General features: G+C 39.3%; 1 protein-coding gene across 16 annotated transcripts in view; it reads right to left on the minus strand.

Annotated features, from left to right (window-relative positions):
• SYNE1 (spectrin repeat containing nuclear envelope protein 1) overlaps positions 1-12819 on the minus strand; it is a 453644-nt gene that overhangs the window by 175301 nt on the left and 265524 nt on the right. For all 16 annotated transcript variants that reach the window (XM_029223419.1, XM_029223418.1, XM_029223413.1 and 13 more), the window contains 8 exons: positions 12543-12698; positions 10066-10218; positions 9277-9459; positions 8399-8536; positions 4370-4555; positions 3575-3697; positions 3055-3237; positions 1651-1794 (listed from right to left, as the gene is read on the minus strand). In XM_029223419.1, the coding sequence (XP_029079252.1) occupies positions 1651-1794; positions 3055-3237; positions 3575-3697; positions 4370-4555; positions 8399-8536; positions 9277-9459; positions 10066-10218; positions 12543-12698 (1266 nt within the window). The remainder of the gene's footprint in view (positions 1-1650; positions 1795-3054; positions 3238-3574; positions 3698-4369; positions 4556-8398; positions 8537-9276; positions 9460-10065; positions 10219-12542; positions 12699-12819) is intronic.

Below are 12819 nucleotides of genomic sequence, written 5' to 3' on the forward strand. Positions count from 1 at the left end.
ACCCATGCCCCCTGCAGTGGAACCTCGGAGTCTTAACCACGGAATCGCCAGGGAAGTCCCCAAAGGTAGTAGATTAGAATCTGGTTTCTATCAGTTACTAGATCTGGAAGATCTGGAGGTCATTGTAAAAAATCCGTTTTTGTTTTCTCATCGGTAACATGGAGATGATACACACACAAAAATTCTTACCTCACAGGGTTGTTGTAAAAGATACTCTAAAAACTTTGTGAATTGTTTTAAAAAACATAAAACAAACAAAAAAGCAACCACAGCAGCAATGATAATTATTGTTATTCCAGATAGATTTTTAAAAACATATTTTCTGTGCTGTGACTGTTTCTGTGCTGTGACTGAAAAGTTGTTACAACAAATTTCTGGGTCTTACAAAATGGGATTAAAAGTAGTTTCAAAATAAATTTGTATTATACAGTCTAATGTATGACATAAACAGTGTTTCAAATAGTTGCGAAACATCTTTTCATTTAACTGCTTTAGTGGCAGAAGAGAAATGAATAGTTAACACAGAAGATTATCTACGGTGTAGAAGTAAATGTAGGTGGGGTATTTATTTACATTACTTGTAAAGCATATGCAAATGTTAAGTGCTGGACGCACTCACTGGCTGTGACAAGAAACTAGAGAACTGCATTTGGAAAGAGGGGAAGTAAGATTTCCCAACCTTACACCTGACACTAACACAACACTGTTAATCAACTATGCTCCAATATAAAATAAAAATTAAAAAAAAAAGCGACAGTTGAATCTTTTGGGAATCTTACTATGCTATTTGGTTTGGAAAAACTGTTGTTCTTATGACAATGAAGTTAAAATAGAGCAGACGGAAGGAAAAACTGAATGTCTGTCCTTGGCACAGAGAAATAAGACACACCCCACCCCACCCCCCAGTCACCTTCCAAAATTCATGATGCTGGGAGCCAGCCCCCAAGGAAAGAGTAAATGTGATCTATATAGGGTTTGACGGGTCGGGAGAGGAAATTCACTGCTAACTGTCAAGGAGCTGGAACACTCAAGCTCCTTGTATGATCTCTGAGACCAGGTCTGCACAAGGGGTGTCCAAGTCCTAAGGTCATAATGATTCCAAAGGTACAAAGAAGGAGGTGCATTTGAAAATGGGGAAGATGCTAACAGGCATCATCTGGAAACCCACAAAACAAACAACATGAGTCATTCTCTGATTCTGGTAAAAGCAGGTGAAGTGACCTATATGTGAAAGAGCAAATGATTTTCTTTTTAACAAGAAATACCCCTTCTTTTAAAAGAGGACCATCAAAGCAGCAAGGCTTTGAGCACTGCTGTTCCTTGCAGTTTGTAAAGACAGGGAGTACAGTGTGTTTTGGTGTATGAACTGTGAGAATTCTGCAGGAGGCAGTCGGTGGGTCATGCTGGAGATATGTCATGAATGCCGGGTCAAGAGGTTCTGGAATCAAGGGGAAGACTCATGCTACTGGGTCTTGGAAAGTATCAGCAAAAATAGCCCTCAAAATGTAAAGAGAGTCAAAGAGGCTCTCTGAGAACCCAACACGTTATGCCCTGGACAGGGAAGACAAGACCTCTCTCTTTCATCCGCTGGAAACCAATCACATATCCTCACCAAGCCAGTGTCCTGCCCTTGAACTCGGCTCGTCATACCTCGTGCCGGGAAATCTGGGCTTGCAGCTCCTGGATGTCGCTGGTGGCCACAGGCTTATCCTCAATCTCTCTGTGAGCTCCTTCTATGAGCTCCTGGAGGTGCTGCATTTCTTGCTCGTATTGTTCATATTGCACCACAGCCTCCTTTGAAAGAAAAAAAAAAAAGACAATTATCTGTCTATGTCAATAACTGTGTAAGTCCTTCTGTGCTGCTATGTGCCAAACTCTGGTGCTAACTCCTATTTACCCATGTGTCAAGGGAACAAAGAAATGATGGGGAAAATTCCTAGATGATATTTCAGAGCCTTCTCTCTAAAACATTTTGGCAAGATTATTGATGGTCTGAAAATAGTTAAGTGGCTAGATCCTCTTTCTCCTCCGTATTGTCCTAAAGACGGCAATGTCATGGTCTGAAGCATGATTACTTCATTTTTCCATCAAAGAAATACTAAATATATATGTAAGGCACTCAGCTAAGTGCTGGAATAGGGGATATAAAAATGAATGAAGCATAGGGGGCTTCCCTGGTGGCGCAGTGGTTGAGAGTCCGCCTGCCAATGCGGGGGACACAGGTTCGTGCCCCGGTCCGGGAAGATCCCACGTGCCGCAGAGCGGCTGGGCCTGTGAGCCATGGCCGCTGAGCCTGCGTGTCCGGAGCCTGTGCTCCGCAACGGGAGAGGCCACAACAGTGAGAGGCCCACGTACCGCAAAAAAAAAAAAAAAAAAAAGAATGAAGCATGACTTCTACCCTCAGGTTTTTACTGTCTAAAAAATTACAAGATAATGCAAGTAGAGTTGACCAAATAGACCATTAGTGGTTTAATGAGAGGACATGTATACAATTTTTGGATAAAGTAGGTGAAATATTAGTTGAAAGTAGATAAGAGATAAATAGTGTCATTTCTTCCTAGTAAATAATTGCTCTCTTATTAGGGGAAGAGGCTAAGAGTTATAGTTGGATGTACTTCTCAGGCAATAAAATGTATCAATAAGCTGAAATATAAAAAAAGAAAAAAAAATTCTGTAATATACCTTAGCAGTAAAGTCTATTTACAAAGTTTAGATGATTTTCAGATGAATAATGAGATAAAAATCTATGATTGAATATAAAAATTAACCTTCATAAGTTGTTCCTTATAAAAAAAATAATTGCTAAAAGATAGTTTTCACCAAAGGATATTTTTAATAGAGCTTTCCCCAGGCTTTTGTGGATGATCCAAATGATAGCATCTCATGTCCTTATTTTATATAACCACAACAAGCTGTCTGAGTTAACACTCTGGATGTGTTTTGATGGCTGAGCCCACGCAAATGCTAAGAAAAGCAGCCCATGACTCATCTGGTGCTGCTCTGTGGGTGGCGTGGGGACCGCCTGCAGACGCCGGCTGGCCCCGCTGCACGTGCCTGCATGATGTTGCACTGCTGGATGGCTGTGTGCTGGAGCCGGCTGGCCCCCTCCTGCAGGCGCAGAGCTGCGTGGCACAGCGGCAAGCTGGTGACGACGTCCTCGGGGATCCGGAGCGCGCTCTGGCTCATCTGCACGGCGTGGACTTTTGGCTTGAGTGACTCCATCGCAGAGAGCAAATGCTGCAAGTGCCAGTTCATATTTTATATTTTAAATTTTATACCTTATACAAATTTGATAATTTACTTACATAAAATATATGTATACATAAAATATACGTTTTCCATTTAAAATGTATATTCTGAAATATTTTATGTTTTAATGGTTTATTTCATAAGCAAGAGGCATTTACTAAATTATAGCTCTGTCCCAAGTTATAAAAATTTTCCCAGGTATTTTTTTAAATCATGCATACAGTGCTCAGACTAAAACAGAGTTTAGAAATTACTTTTCCTAACTATCCTTTCTTTTTCAAAAATATAGCTCCCTACCCATTTCCCCTGAATTATTTTTGCTTGCCTGTCGGTGAGAGAGTTGCTCCTTGAGACTAAGACGTCCAACTTCTGGAGAAGTCAGTGCTGTCTGGGCTTGCTCCAAAGCAACTTGTAAGTTTCTGAGCTCTGTTTCAAATTTTTTCATATCCTGCAGAGTACGAGCCATGTTAATGTCAATATATAAGCACTTGAAGTCCGAAGTCATAGGTGGAGAATAGCATCATGTAACCAGGCAGGACCCTATAGGGCCTTCTGGGGCAGACCCCCTCCTCAGTACCCTCTGCTTGAGCTCCTCTCTGAAGTACCCAGATAACAGTATCTCATGCACATTTCCTGAGCTGTTTAACGGAGCTGAAAAGCCCCCACCAGATGGAAGATGTTAATTACTTGATGACCATGAGCTCACAGCCCCAGGCCTCCTGGAGCTTAAGGACTGATACTGTTAAGCTCTGTGACATCTCCCTGTTACCTCAGCCAGTCAGAGAACTGTGCACAAGCTGATCACGTATGCTGTGAAGCCCCTCTCCCTCTCCCGGACTTTAAAAATGCTTTGCTGAAACCCTGCAAAGGGTTTGGGGTTTTGTGGGGCATGAGCCACCCGTCTCCTTGCATGGCCCAAATCTTTCTCTGCTCCAAACTCCGATGTTTAGGTGTTGTTTGGCGTCACTGTGAGTCAGACACACAACCATAACCATCACAGTCAAGAAGGCTCATGAGAGGTAAGCACTCTACGTTTGATATACAACCACGATTGTTTTTTTAACGATAGCCTTTTCCATTTAAATTGCTTTTTTTTTTAAGAAAACATTTTATGTTTTACCTTGGCAGCATCATGGAGATTCTGCAAATGAATTCTGATCCTCTGCCGCAGCCCCTCGGTCTCCCGTCCCAGGTCTGCTACTTGCTGAGACATTTTTTCCGTATGGTACACGCTATTGAGGTACTGTAATTTCTCAGTCATCGCTTCCAGATTGTTGTAAATCTCTTCAGATTCTTCTAGCATGGTCTAGAGTGAATTATCAATGTTCATGACATTGACAGGTAGGCAGAGAGGTATGGGTAATCAATACGGTGTGGTTTAAAGACCATCAGACTGGGGAGGGAGTAAGGTGACGTAATTCACGTTTTCCATGCACATTGTGTAGGTCGTGTGCCTTACTGTGTTTAACCTTCACAGCCCTGTGCCTGCTCCCCACTTCCTGTTACCCCCTTTTCAAAAAGAAATCAAATTTCAGGAGCTGTAAACAATTTGTTGAGGCCACCTGTGCTGGACCATAAGGCTACTGCTACAACTGCCACCCTAAGCGGCTCCCTGGTGAGGGTCAGGACGTGAGTACTGCCAGCAGTGGTGATGCTCTGACGCACTGGGTATCTTCATCAGGTCACTGGCCCCCCCTTTTCTCATATTCAAACTAAAGCGATGCTTTTCAGGTCTCATATTCTGTATCTAAGACCCAAGCATATATGGATCTAAGAAATGAAAATAAGACAAGAGCATCACAAACACTTGCTTTAAGTGAGACAAAGGGGTAGAAACAACTTGGCATAAAACAAAGCCCTTGTCATTCAAGATAGTATCATCTCTGGGGACTAATAACAACATCAACAGAATAAGAAGCATGTAACATGCATTTTATAAGCAGAGTGAAAGAAGAAAGGGTTAAGGATGCCAGAAATGAGATGTGCTGCTGCTTGCAGGAGGGTTGAGAGAAGGCTTCCTGGGAGAGTCACATTTGAGCTGAGTCAGAAGAATGTTTGTACTGACAGATGGGGAGGAAAAGGAAAGACAGAATAATAAGCAAAGGCACATAGGTGAGTGAGCACAAAATGTGCAGTTCCTGGGCTGTGTGATGTGTAAAGAGGCGAAATGGGAGATGGGACATTACTCTTAGGCAATAGATTCTTATTTTAAAAAATAAAGTACATCTTTTTTATCACAATAAATATCAAATACATATATTATATAACATATTATATATTATATAACATATTATATATATTATAAAGCTTAGAAAATATTGAAAAAGAAAGAAGATAAAATAGTCCATAATCCCATATCCCAGAGATAACTTTAAGCAATAACTGCTGTTCAGTTTGGGTATAATTTTAGGTAATTGAGATCATAACATACCTACAATTTTCCATCTTTTTCACCTGATATTAGAACACATGCATTTTCTCTCGCTGTGTTGTTTTTGGATAAAGTCAGGCACAGGAGAACTCCCCAGAACGGTGTGTGACAGGCTGAGTTTCCTCCTGAATGTCTGTGTGAGGTCACCACCAATACCTGACATCTGTCCTCCTGTGTCCCTCAACACACTCAACCCACTGAACTGCCCAAGTCAAAAACACCTGGGGGGCTTCCCTGGTGGCGCAGTGGTTGAGAGTCCACCTGCCGATGCAGGGGAACCGGGTTCATGCCCCGGTCCGGGCAGATCCCACATGCCGCGGAGCGGCTGGGCCCGTGAGCCATGGCCGCTGAGCCTGCGCGTCCGGAGCCTGTGCTCCGCAACGGGAGAGGCCACAATGGTGAGAGGCCCATGTACCGCAAAAAAAAAAAAAAAAAAAAAACAACACCTGGGAACCATGCTTGGATCCTCCCTCTGTTTCAGAAATACCCAACAGCCTCCAAGTCCAGAGTTCTTGCTGGGTAATACCCCTTGATTTTTGTCCTCTCTCAGCCTCCAAAGAGAGGCCTTGTCATTGTCTGCTGGAATACTGAAACCACCTTCTGGTTGTCACACCTTCATCCATCTGTTTTCCACAGGCTTCTAAGTCATCTTTCTTAAACTGTAAGTCTGAGCTTGTCACTTGCCTGCAGAACATCTGTCCAAGGCTTAGAGTGACTTCAGGAAAGGAGGCCAAGTTCTTAACAGGCTTCCATGATCTGCCTTGTCTTCTCCCTCTTTCCAGCTCTCTGCAGACCTCCTCGCCAGCGCACCAGCTAGAGCACCCCTCACTCCTACTGCCGGGATTTCAACATGCGGTTCTGCCTAAAACTCCAGGACAAGTAGGCTGCGTGTCTTTCAGGATTCAGCTCAGAATCACCTTTTCCTTCCTTAATCTTCTCAAATCCTGGGCAGTCTGGGTTGGGTACCCTCCCATGAGTTCCTTCAGCATCTTGGGCTCTCAATCCCTGCACTTATCACACTGTATTGTAATTGTCTAGATCTGCCTTTCTATCTCCTTTCTCCCTTTAATTATCAACTCCCTGGGGCAGAGGCAGGGAATATCCTTTGTGTTTCAAATGCCTAACAAAATTCCTAGCTTTGGAAAGCACTCTATAAATGATTATTGAATACATAAATGAATGAGAGCTGGAGCTATTTTAAAAAAAACAAAAACGAAACAAAACAAAAAACTACCTTCTTGGTCATTTTAAAGACTACATTATAGTTTATGAAATCCAAAAATTTACTCAGAAAACTCTGACATTTAAGTTTTCTTTAAGATTCCAGTATAGTCATTAATAGTCATATAAAATATTTCCTACATTTCGGATTACAGAGTAGTAATGTTCTGTTGCTCATGATACATTTTCCTATTGTTTTTCAAAGAGATTTAACCAAGTTACCAGCAGTTACCAGCAGTGTTTGATAGCTCTCACTTCTTTAAATATGAACTTTTAAAAATACTGTTAACTTGATAATTAAAATGCTCTCTCTCTTTTAAATTTGCATTCCTAGATTTCTAATGAATATTTTTTCATTGTTTACAACCAATTGTAACTTAATTCTTGACTGTTAATGTATAATGCATAACATCAGGCAGAACAACTCTGTAGTTGTTTAAGAAAGATTTCTTGGGAGGAGTGTGCAGGATTGATTAGAGAAGAAAGATAAATACAGGGAAACCAATTAGGAACCTGTTAAAGCATTCCAAGAAGGGGAAAATTAGGCTTTGATCTAGAACCCTGTCAACTGGAATTGGAAAAGGGGATGCATTTAAAAGACATGAATATACATAAATCAGAATAAAAGAGAGAAAATCTAAAATACTTGAGGATACTCATGTAACTTAAATAAAGACCATTTTGTATTTGATTGCAAGATAACTGGCTATTAGATATCTGTATCTAATTCAAGCCTAAATTATAAAGGGATGAAATAATTTCCTGGATGATATGGTCGAGAGAAAACTTCAGAGGAAATGAAGTAATGCGGCCCCCATGTGGTGTGGACTCATTCCCAGCTGACCCCTACTTCCTGCGGGAGGTCAGCCCACTGTGACCAGGCAGAAGGGCTGGAAGGAAGAGGCATGAGATTGAGGCTCTGACTGAGGACCCATGTGCCAGGGACTGTGCTTGATGATGGCACATATGTTAAACCATTTGATCTTCATGATAACTCTGCAGTATGAACATCATTTACATCTCCATCTTACTGATAAGATTGAATTCTGAGAGGCAAAGTAGTTTCCTCCAAATTACACAGCTCTAAATGTCAGAACTTGGTTTCTCCATCAGTCTGAGTCTGGAGGCTATAATCTTTCCACCTGTCCCTACAGCTCTTCCTGGGGAAGAATTTCCCACCATATTCCTGCATACAATTATTTCAAAGAAGCTGCAAAAAAAAGAGTCCTATCTGGATGATTATTTTTGGTCTTGGGAAATGGAAAGTCTAGGGGAGACAGAGGAGGATATTTATTTATATATATGGTCTTATGAAATCTCATGGGTAGCTACTTTCTTTCAATCCCCTGGACAAGTTGTTAGGGCTACTTTACCTTTCTTTTTTCCTGGCACCCGAAATAATTTTTCATCATGGTCCTCTAAATTTTCTGTCAGCCTAGCCAGTTAAATCAAAGCACTCTCTTAGTTAATCTTTGAAAACTATTTTCCCAAAGTTACCTGATGTGAAATGTATTGTTCCCGAAGTTGGCCTGCAGAATTCCATGCAATCTTTCCATGTACTGAGACTTTAGCTTTCTCAATCCACTTCAGAATTGTCTCCAGCATTTCATTATATTCTTCTAAATGGGATGCTGCCTGAAAAATCATTAACATTCAGGCAACAAATGTAAACTCTGCTTCGTGAGCTAGAAATCAGTCTTCGGTCTCTCTTTGGATACAATAATCCTAGGAATTGATCATTACGATATCTGTGATATCTAAAGGTATCATGAAAAATTATTTCCTTATTGAACATCTATTAAGGACTTCCCAGTGACTTTAGGATAAAGTCCAAGTTCTTACTATGCTTGAATAATCTTTTAAAAAAAGTCTCCATTCTTATCTCTTATTCCTCTACCTAGCTCTTCCCTCTCCCTCCTTTCCTACTCTACCCTCACTGAATAAGGAGGTGGTAGGTGGGGATTATAGGTTTCAATATTATAATTTATTGGTTGCAAATTCTGATTTAACTCATCCCTGACTGCAGAAAGAAACATAATCAATTTGCAAAAGTTCAGTCTATGCTCAACAATTATGATGATGTGTGACCTGAACCAATTAAGTAAAGGCAAACATACATATATATACATATTTACTTATTTATAAAAAGTCCATTTATAGGAACACCTTTGTCAATAAATTTATAATATGGTTTGATATAAAATAAAGTCAGGTTTACATGTCAATCTTAGGAATACAGGCATGGTATGAAATAAGCTACACTTAACTTACTCTCATCACTGTCCATATTATCTTTTCACTTATTTTTAAAAGCAGAAAACAGAAAATTGAATTTTGGCTTTAGAGAATGTTGATTACCGGCTGGGAAAACATACCTGGCTGAGCTTAGAGAGCCGGTTATCGGCCTGTCTAATGGCCTGCTGGTGAAGTTCAGTCAGTTTTCCAATCTTCTTGGCCAGTGGTTTACCCAGTTGGCCATTCTGTTCCGAGAATTTTTGTACTGCTTCACCTAGGTCCATTAATTTTAAGTTACAGACATCTAATTCCTTTCCTAGCACCTGGATGGTCATCAAAAGGAAAGAACGTTAGACTATAGATAATAAATTTCTCCAGATTTTCCAGAATCGGAAGGATTATATTTTAAATGATTTTTGTAAAAGCCAAATATATAAGAATAATTCAGCTATGATCGGTTCGTTTCTGCTTCTTCAGTTGAGAAGGCAGAGCAGGATATTTCGTAACCCTGGTGTTTATTTCCTACGAGGCTGAGAGAGCTAAAATTTTCCTTCTGTCCCACCCAAAAAGGATTAGTCACTTTACTCATTGGCAAACTGAGAACAGGGATTTAACTACCAAGAACATCCTTCATTTTGAAATTTATATACTTGTAATCCTAAACCATCATTTAGTCCTTTGACGCTACATATGCATGTATATTTATGAATACAGTTTAACTGTGATAATAAATTATACGATATAAGTAGCTCTATATTATTGTATTTACAAAATTTCTTTACTGCCTGCCTTTACTCTCTGGTTTTCATGAAGCCTGCTAATCAAGGAAGCTTTTTTTTTTTTTTCTGTATCTTCAAAATAAACTAATGCACTCAAAATATTTAATTCATTCAATAGCCCCCCTTATATTTCCACTTCTCCTTCCTTACCTTTTGGTCAGTTTTAGCTTGAACTAAATTATCTGTCTTTGCTCTCAGCTTGGTTAGAATAGTTGTGAGATCTTTGGCTATCTTCTGAATTTGCTGGCTGAATTCCTGACTCATGGCCTTGCTCTGTTCAACTTCTTTTATTTTGTCCTGGATCTAAATAATCAATGAGAACAGCAAAATCAACCATGGTAAAAATTGGATAGTTCATACTAATATATATCTCCATCTTCAGATACTGCCAAGAGGCACTTTAGGTCATCAACACTGCTTTGGCATCGAAGTACCTCAACAAGCCAGCCACGTGCAATTACAAACTCTCATGGTTTTCCCTGCAGCCTTACTTCCCGCCATTTTACGTATTAACTGCACCTCTTTCTGCTGCTATTTCAGCAAGGGAACAAGCAATGCATGTACAGTGATTCACTCATCAGATGTTTACAGGAAGCAGTGCAGATAGCTGAGTTTGAATTCTATCTTCTCCACTTACTAACTCTGTGACCCTAAACATACAAACTCTTCTAAGCCTTTTTCTTCATAAAATGGAAGACGATTCCAGATAATTGGAGGCACCCAGATTTGTGTCCATGCACCTTTTCATAAGTAGCTGTTCATGATCTGTTAACTCTTTTTCTAACTTCCAGTTACCTCTGTACAGTATGACAAAAAAGCACAGAACATGTCCAATGGAAAGGAAAATGAAAAATCAGTTAATATTTACAAGTTTCTAATGGCTTTGATTTGATATGATAACATTCATATTTTGCTTATAATAAAATGTTGAAGGGAAGATGGTAAAGAAATATTTTCTTTGTATAAACGAAAGGCCTTAAAAAATCTCTTTAAGTGATGCACATGTAATGTGTGGCATGGTGACTATAGTTAACAATCTTATATTGCATACTTGAAGGTTGCTAAGAGAGTACTTCTTAAAAGTTTTCATCACAAGAAAAAAAATTTTTATAACTATGTATGGTTTTGAATGCTAACTAGATTTATTGTGCTAATCATTTTGTAATATATAAAAACAGCAAATCAAATCTCCTTAGTAGTGAGGAAATACACCATTAAGAGAGTACTTTTTTCAACTTCATTATTTTGAGTTGAGCGCTAAAGTAAATGGAATGCATGTGAATAACTCTATTATAGGGAAATTTATCCAGAGGAAAAAACCCTGAAATTTGAACTTCTTTTTTTAAGATCTGAACTCGCCAAGTCATCCTTCCCAAAAGACCTTCCAATGTCTAAGAAGAAAAACCAAATAAGTAATACTGTAAAATATTAGTATAAAATTAATATTTTAATACTTAAAATAAAAAATAATATTTTAGTTTAGGTCAATAGTATGACGCAGTAGAATTAGACTTTGATGAAAATTTTTAAACACTTTGCATCATACACTGGAGAGTCTAAAAGGTACAGCACACTTACATGAATTTTATAGTTTTATAGTTTCTACAATGCAATACTACTTTCCATTTCATGTAGTAGTTTAGAATTATCCTCCCTTTATCTTCTGTAGACCAGTGTTAACTAAACTGCTTTAGTGTCAGGCCACCAAGAAGGTCCTAAAACCCATTATGTTTCCATACAAATGCTACTGAAGCTATTTTCCCTACATGAAAGTGTATGTTCTTTACGAGGAGTTAAGATAGAAATATCCCTCTGATCTCAGTACTATGAATGGCTATGTAGCAATTTGTTAAATTAAAAAAAAAAAAAAAAGGTTTGTTTTAAAATTTATACACATTCCGGGCTTTCCTGGTGGCGCAGTGGTTGAGAGTCCCCCTGCCAATGCAGGGGACACGGGTTCGTGCCCCGGTCCGGAAGGATCCCACATGCCGCGGAGCGGCTGGGTCCGTGAGCCATGGCCGCTGAGCCTGCGCGTCTGGAGCCTGTGCTCCGCAACGGGAGAGGCCACAACGGTGAGAGACCCGCGTACAGCAAAAAAAAAAAAAAAAATGTATACACATTCCTTTCCTTAGTTATTTGGAAGTTAGAGTTAGACTGATAGGACTTCCTCTAGACATAATAGGGGATCCTATAGCATGCATTTGGGGTAGAAACCTCATTCCTGGTTTTACCTTATTTTTTTAACTCTGATTTTCCCTTTTTTCAAATATCTTCACCTACTACATCTTGCTGAACTGAAACAACAAAAGAAGAGTGCCTGGCAGACTCTGGATACTCTATAAATACTTGTTGAATACATGAAATGTATCTTTGTTTCTTTGAGTAATTTCCTTTTGGAAGCAGATAAATTATCTTTAATGTTTGACAGTATTGTTCACATCTAATATCTTCTCATATGCTTCTTGCCTATGAATAAGACCTCTAATTTAATATTATTATTTTATACTGATCTTTTTTTTTTAACTCTGTTTCCATGAAGACAGGATTGTGAAAATCACGAACTCTCATACACGAGTACTGAGCCTATAAAAGAGCGGAAAAGTACTCTTTCTTGACCGTAGGTTTACCTGATCATGGATAGTTCCTAGATCCAAGGCCACTTCGGCTAGCTGAAGAGAGAGTTCAGAAGGTAATATAGTATAAAGACCAAGATACTTATTCTTCTGTTCTTCAGCCATTTTCTCAATGTTCTGTCGGTGATTTGTGGCTTCTGTTAGGAGAATCTGAAGAAAAGATCAACATAAGAAATTTCTGGGAGCCTGATAAGGAAATTAATTTTTATGGGTACAGAGACAAGGCTATGTATTGTTCCTCAAAATATGATTAAGTGTGGAATTAGAGAAA

The sequence above is a fragment of the Monodon monoceros genome, unplaced genomic scaffold (genome assembly GCF_005190385.1).
Source record: "Monodon monoceros isolate NGI ecotype Baffin Bay Population unplaced genomic scaffold, NGI_Narwhal_1 Super_Scaffold_15, whole genome shotgun sequence".
NCBI lineage: Eukaryota > Metazoa > Chordata > Mammalia > Artiodactyla > Monodontidae > Monodon > Monodon monoceros.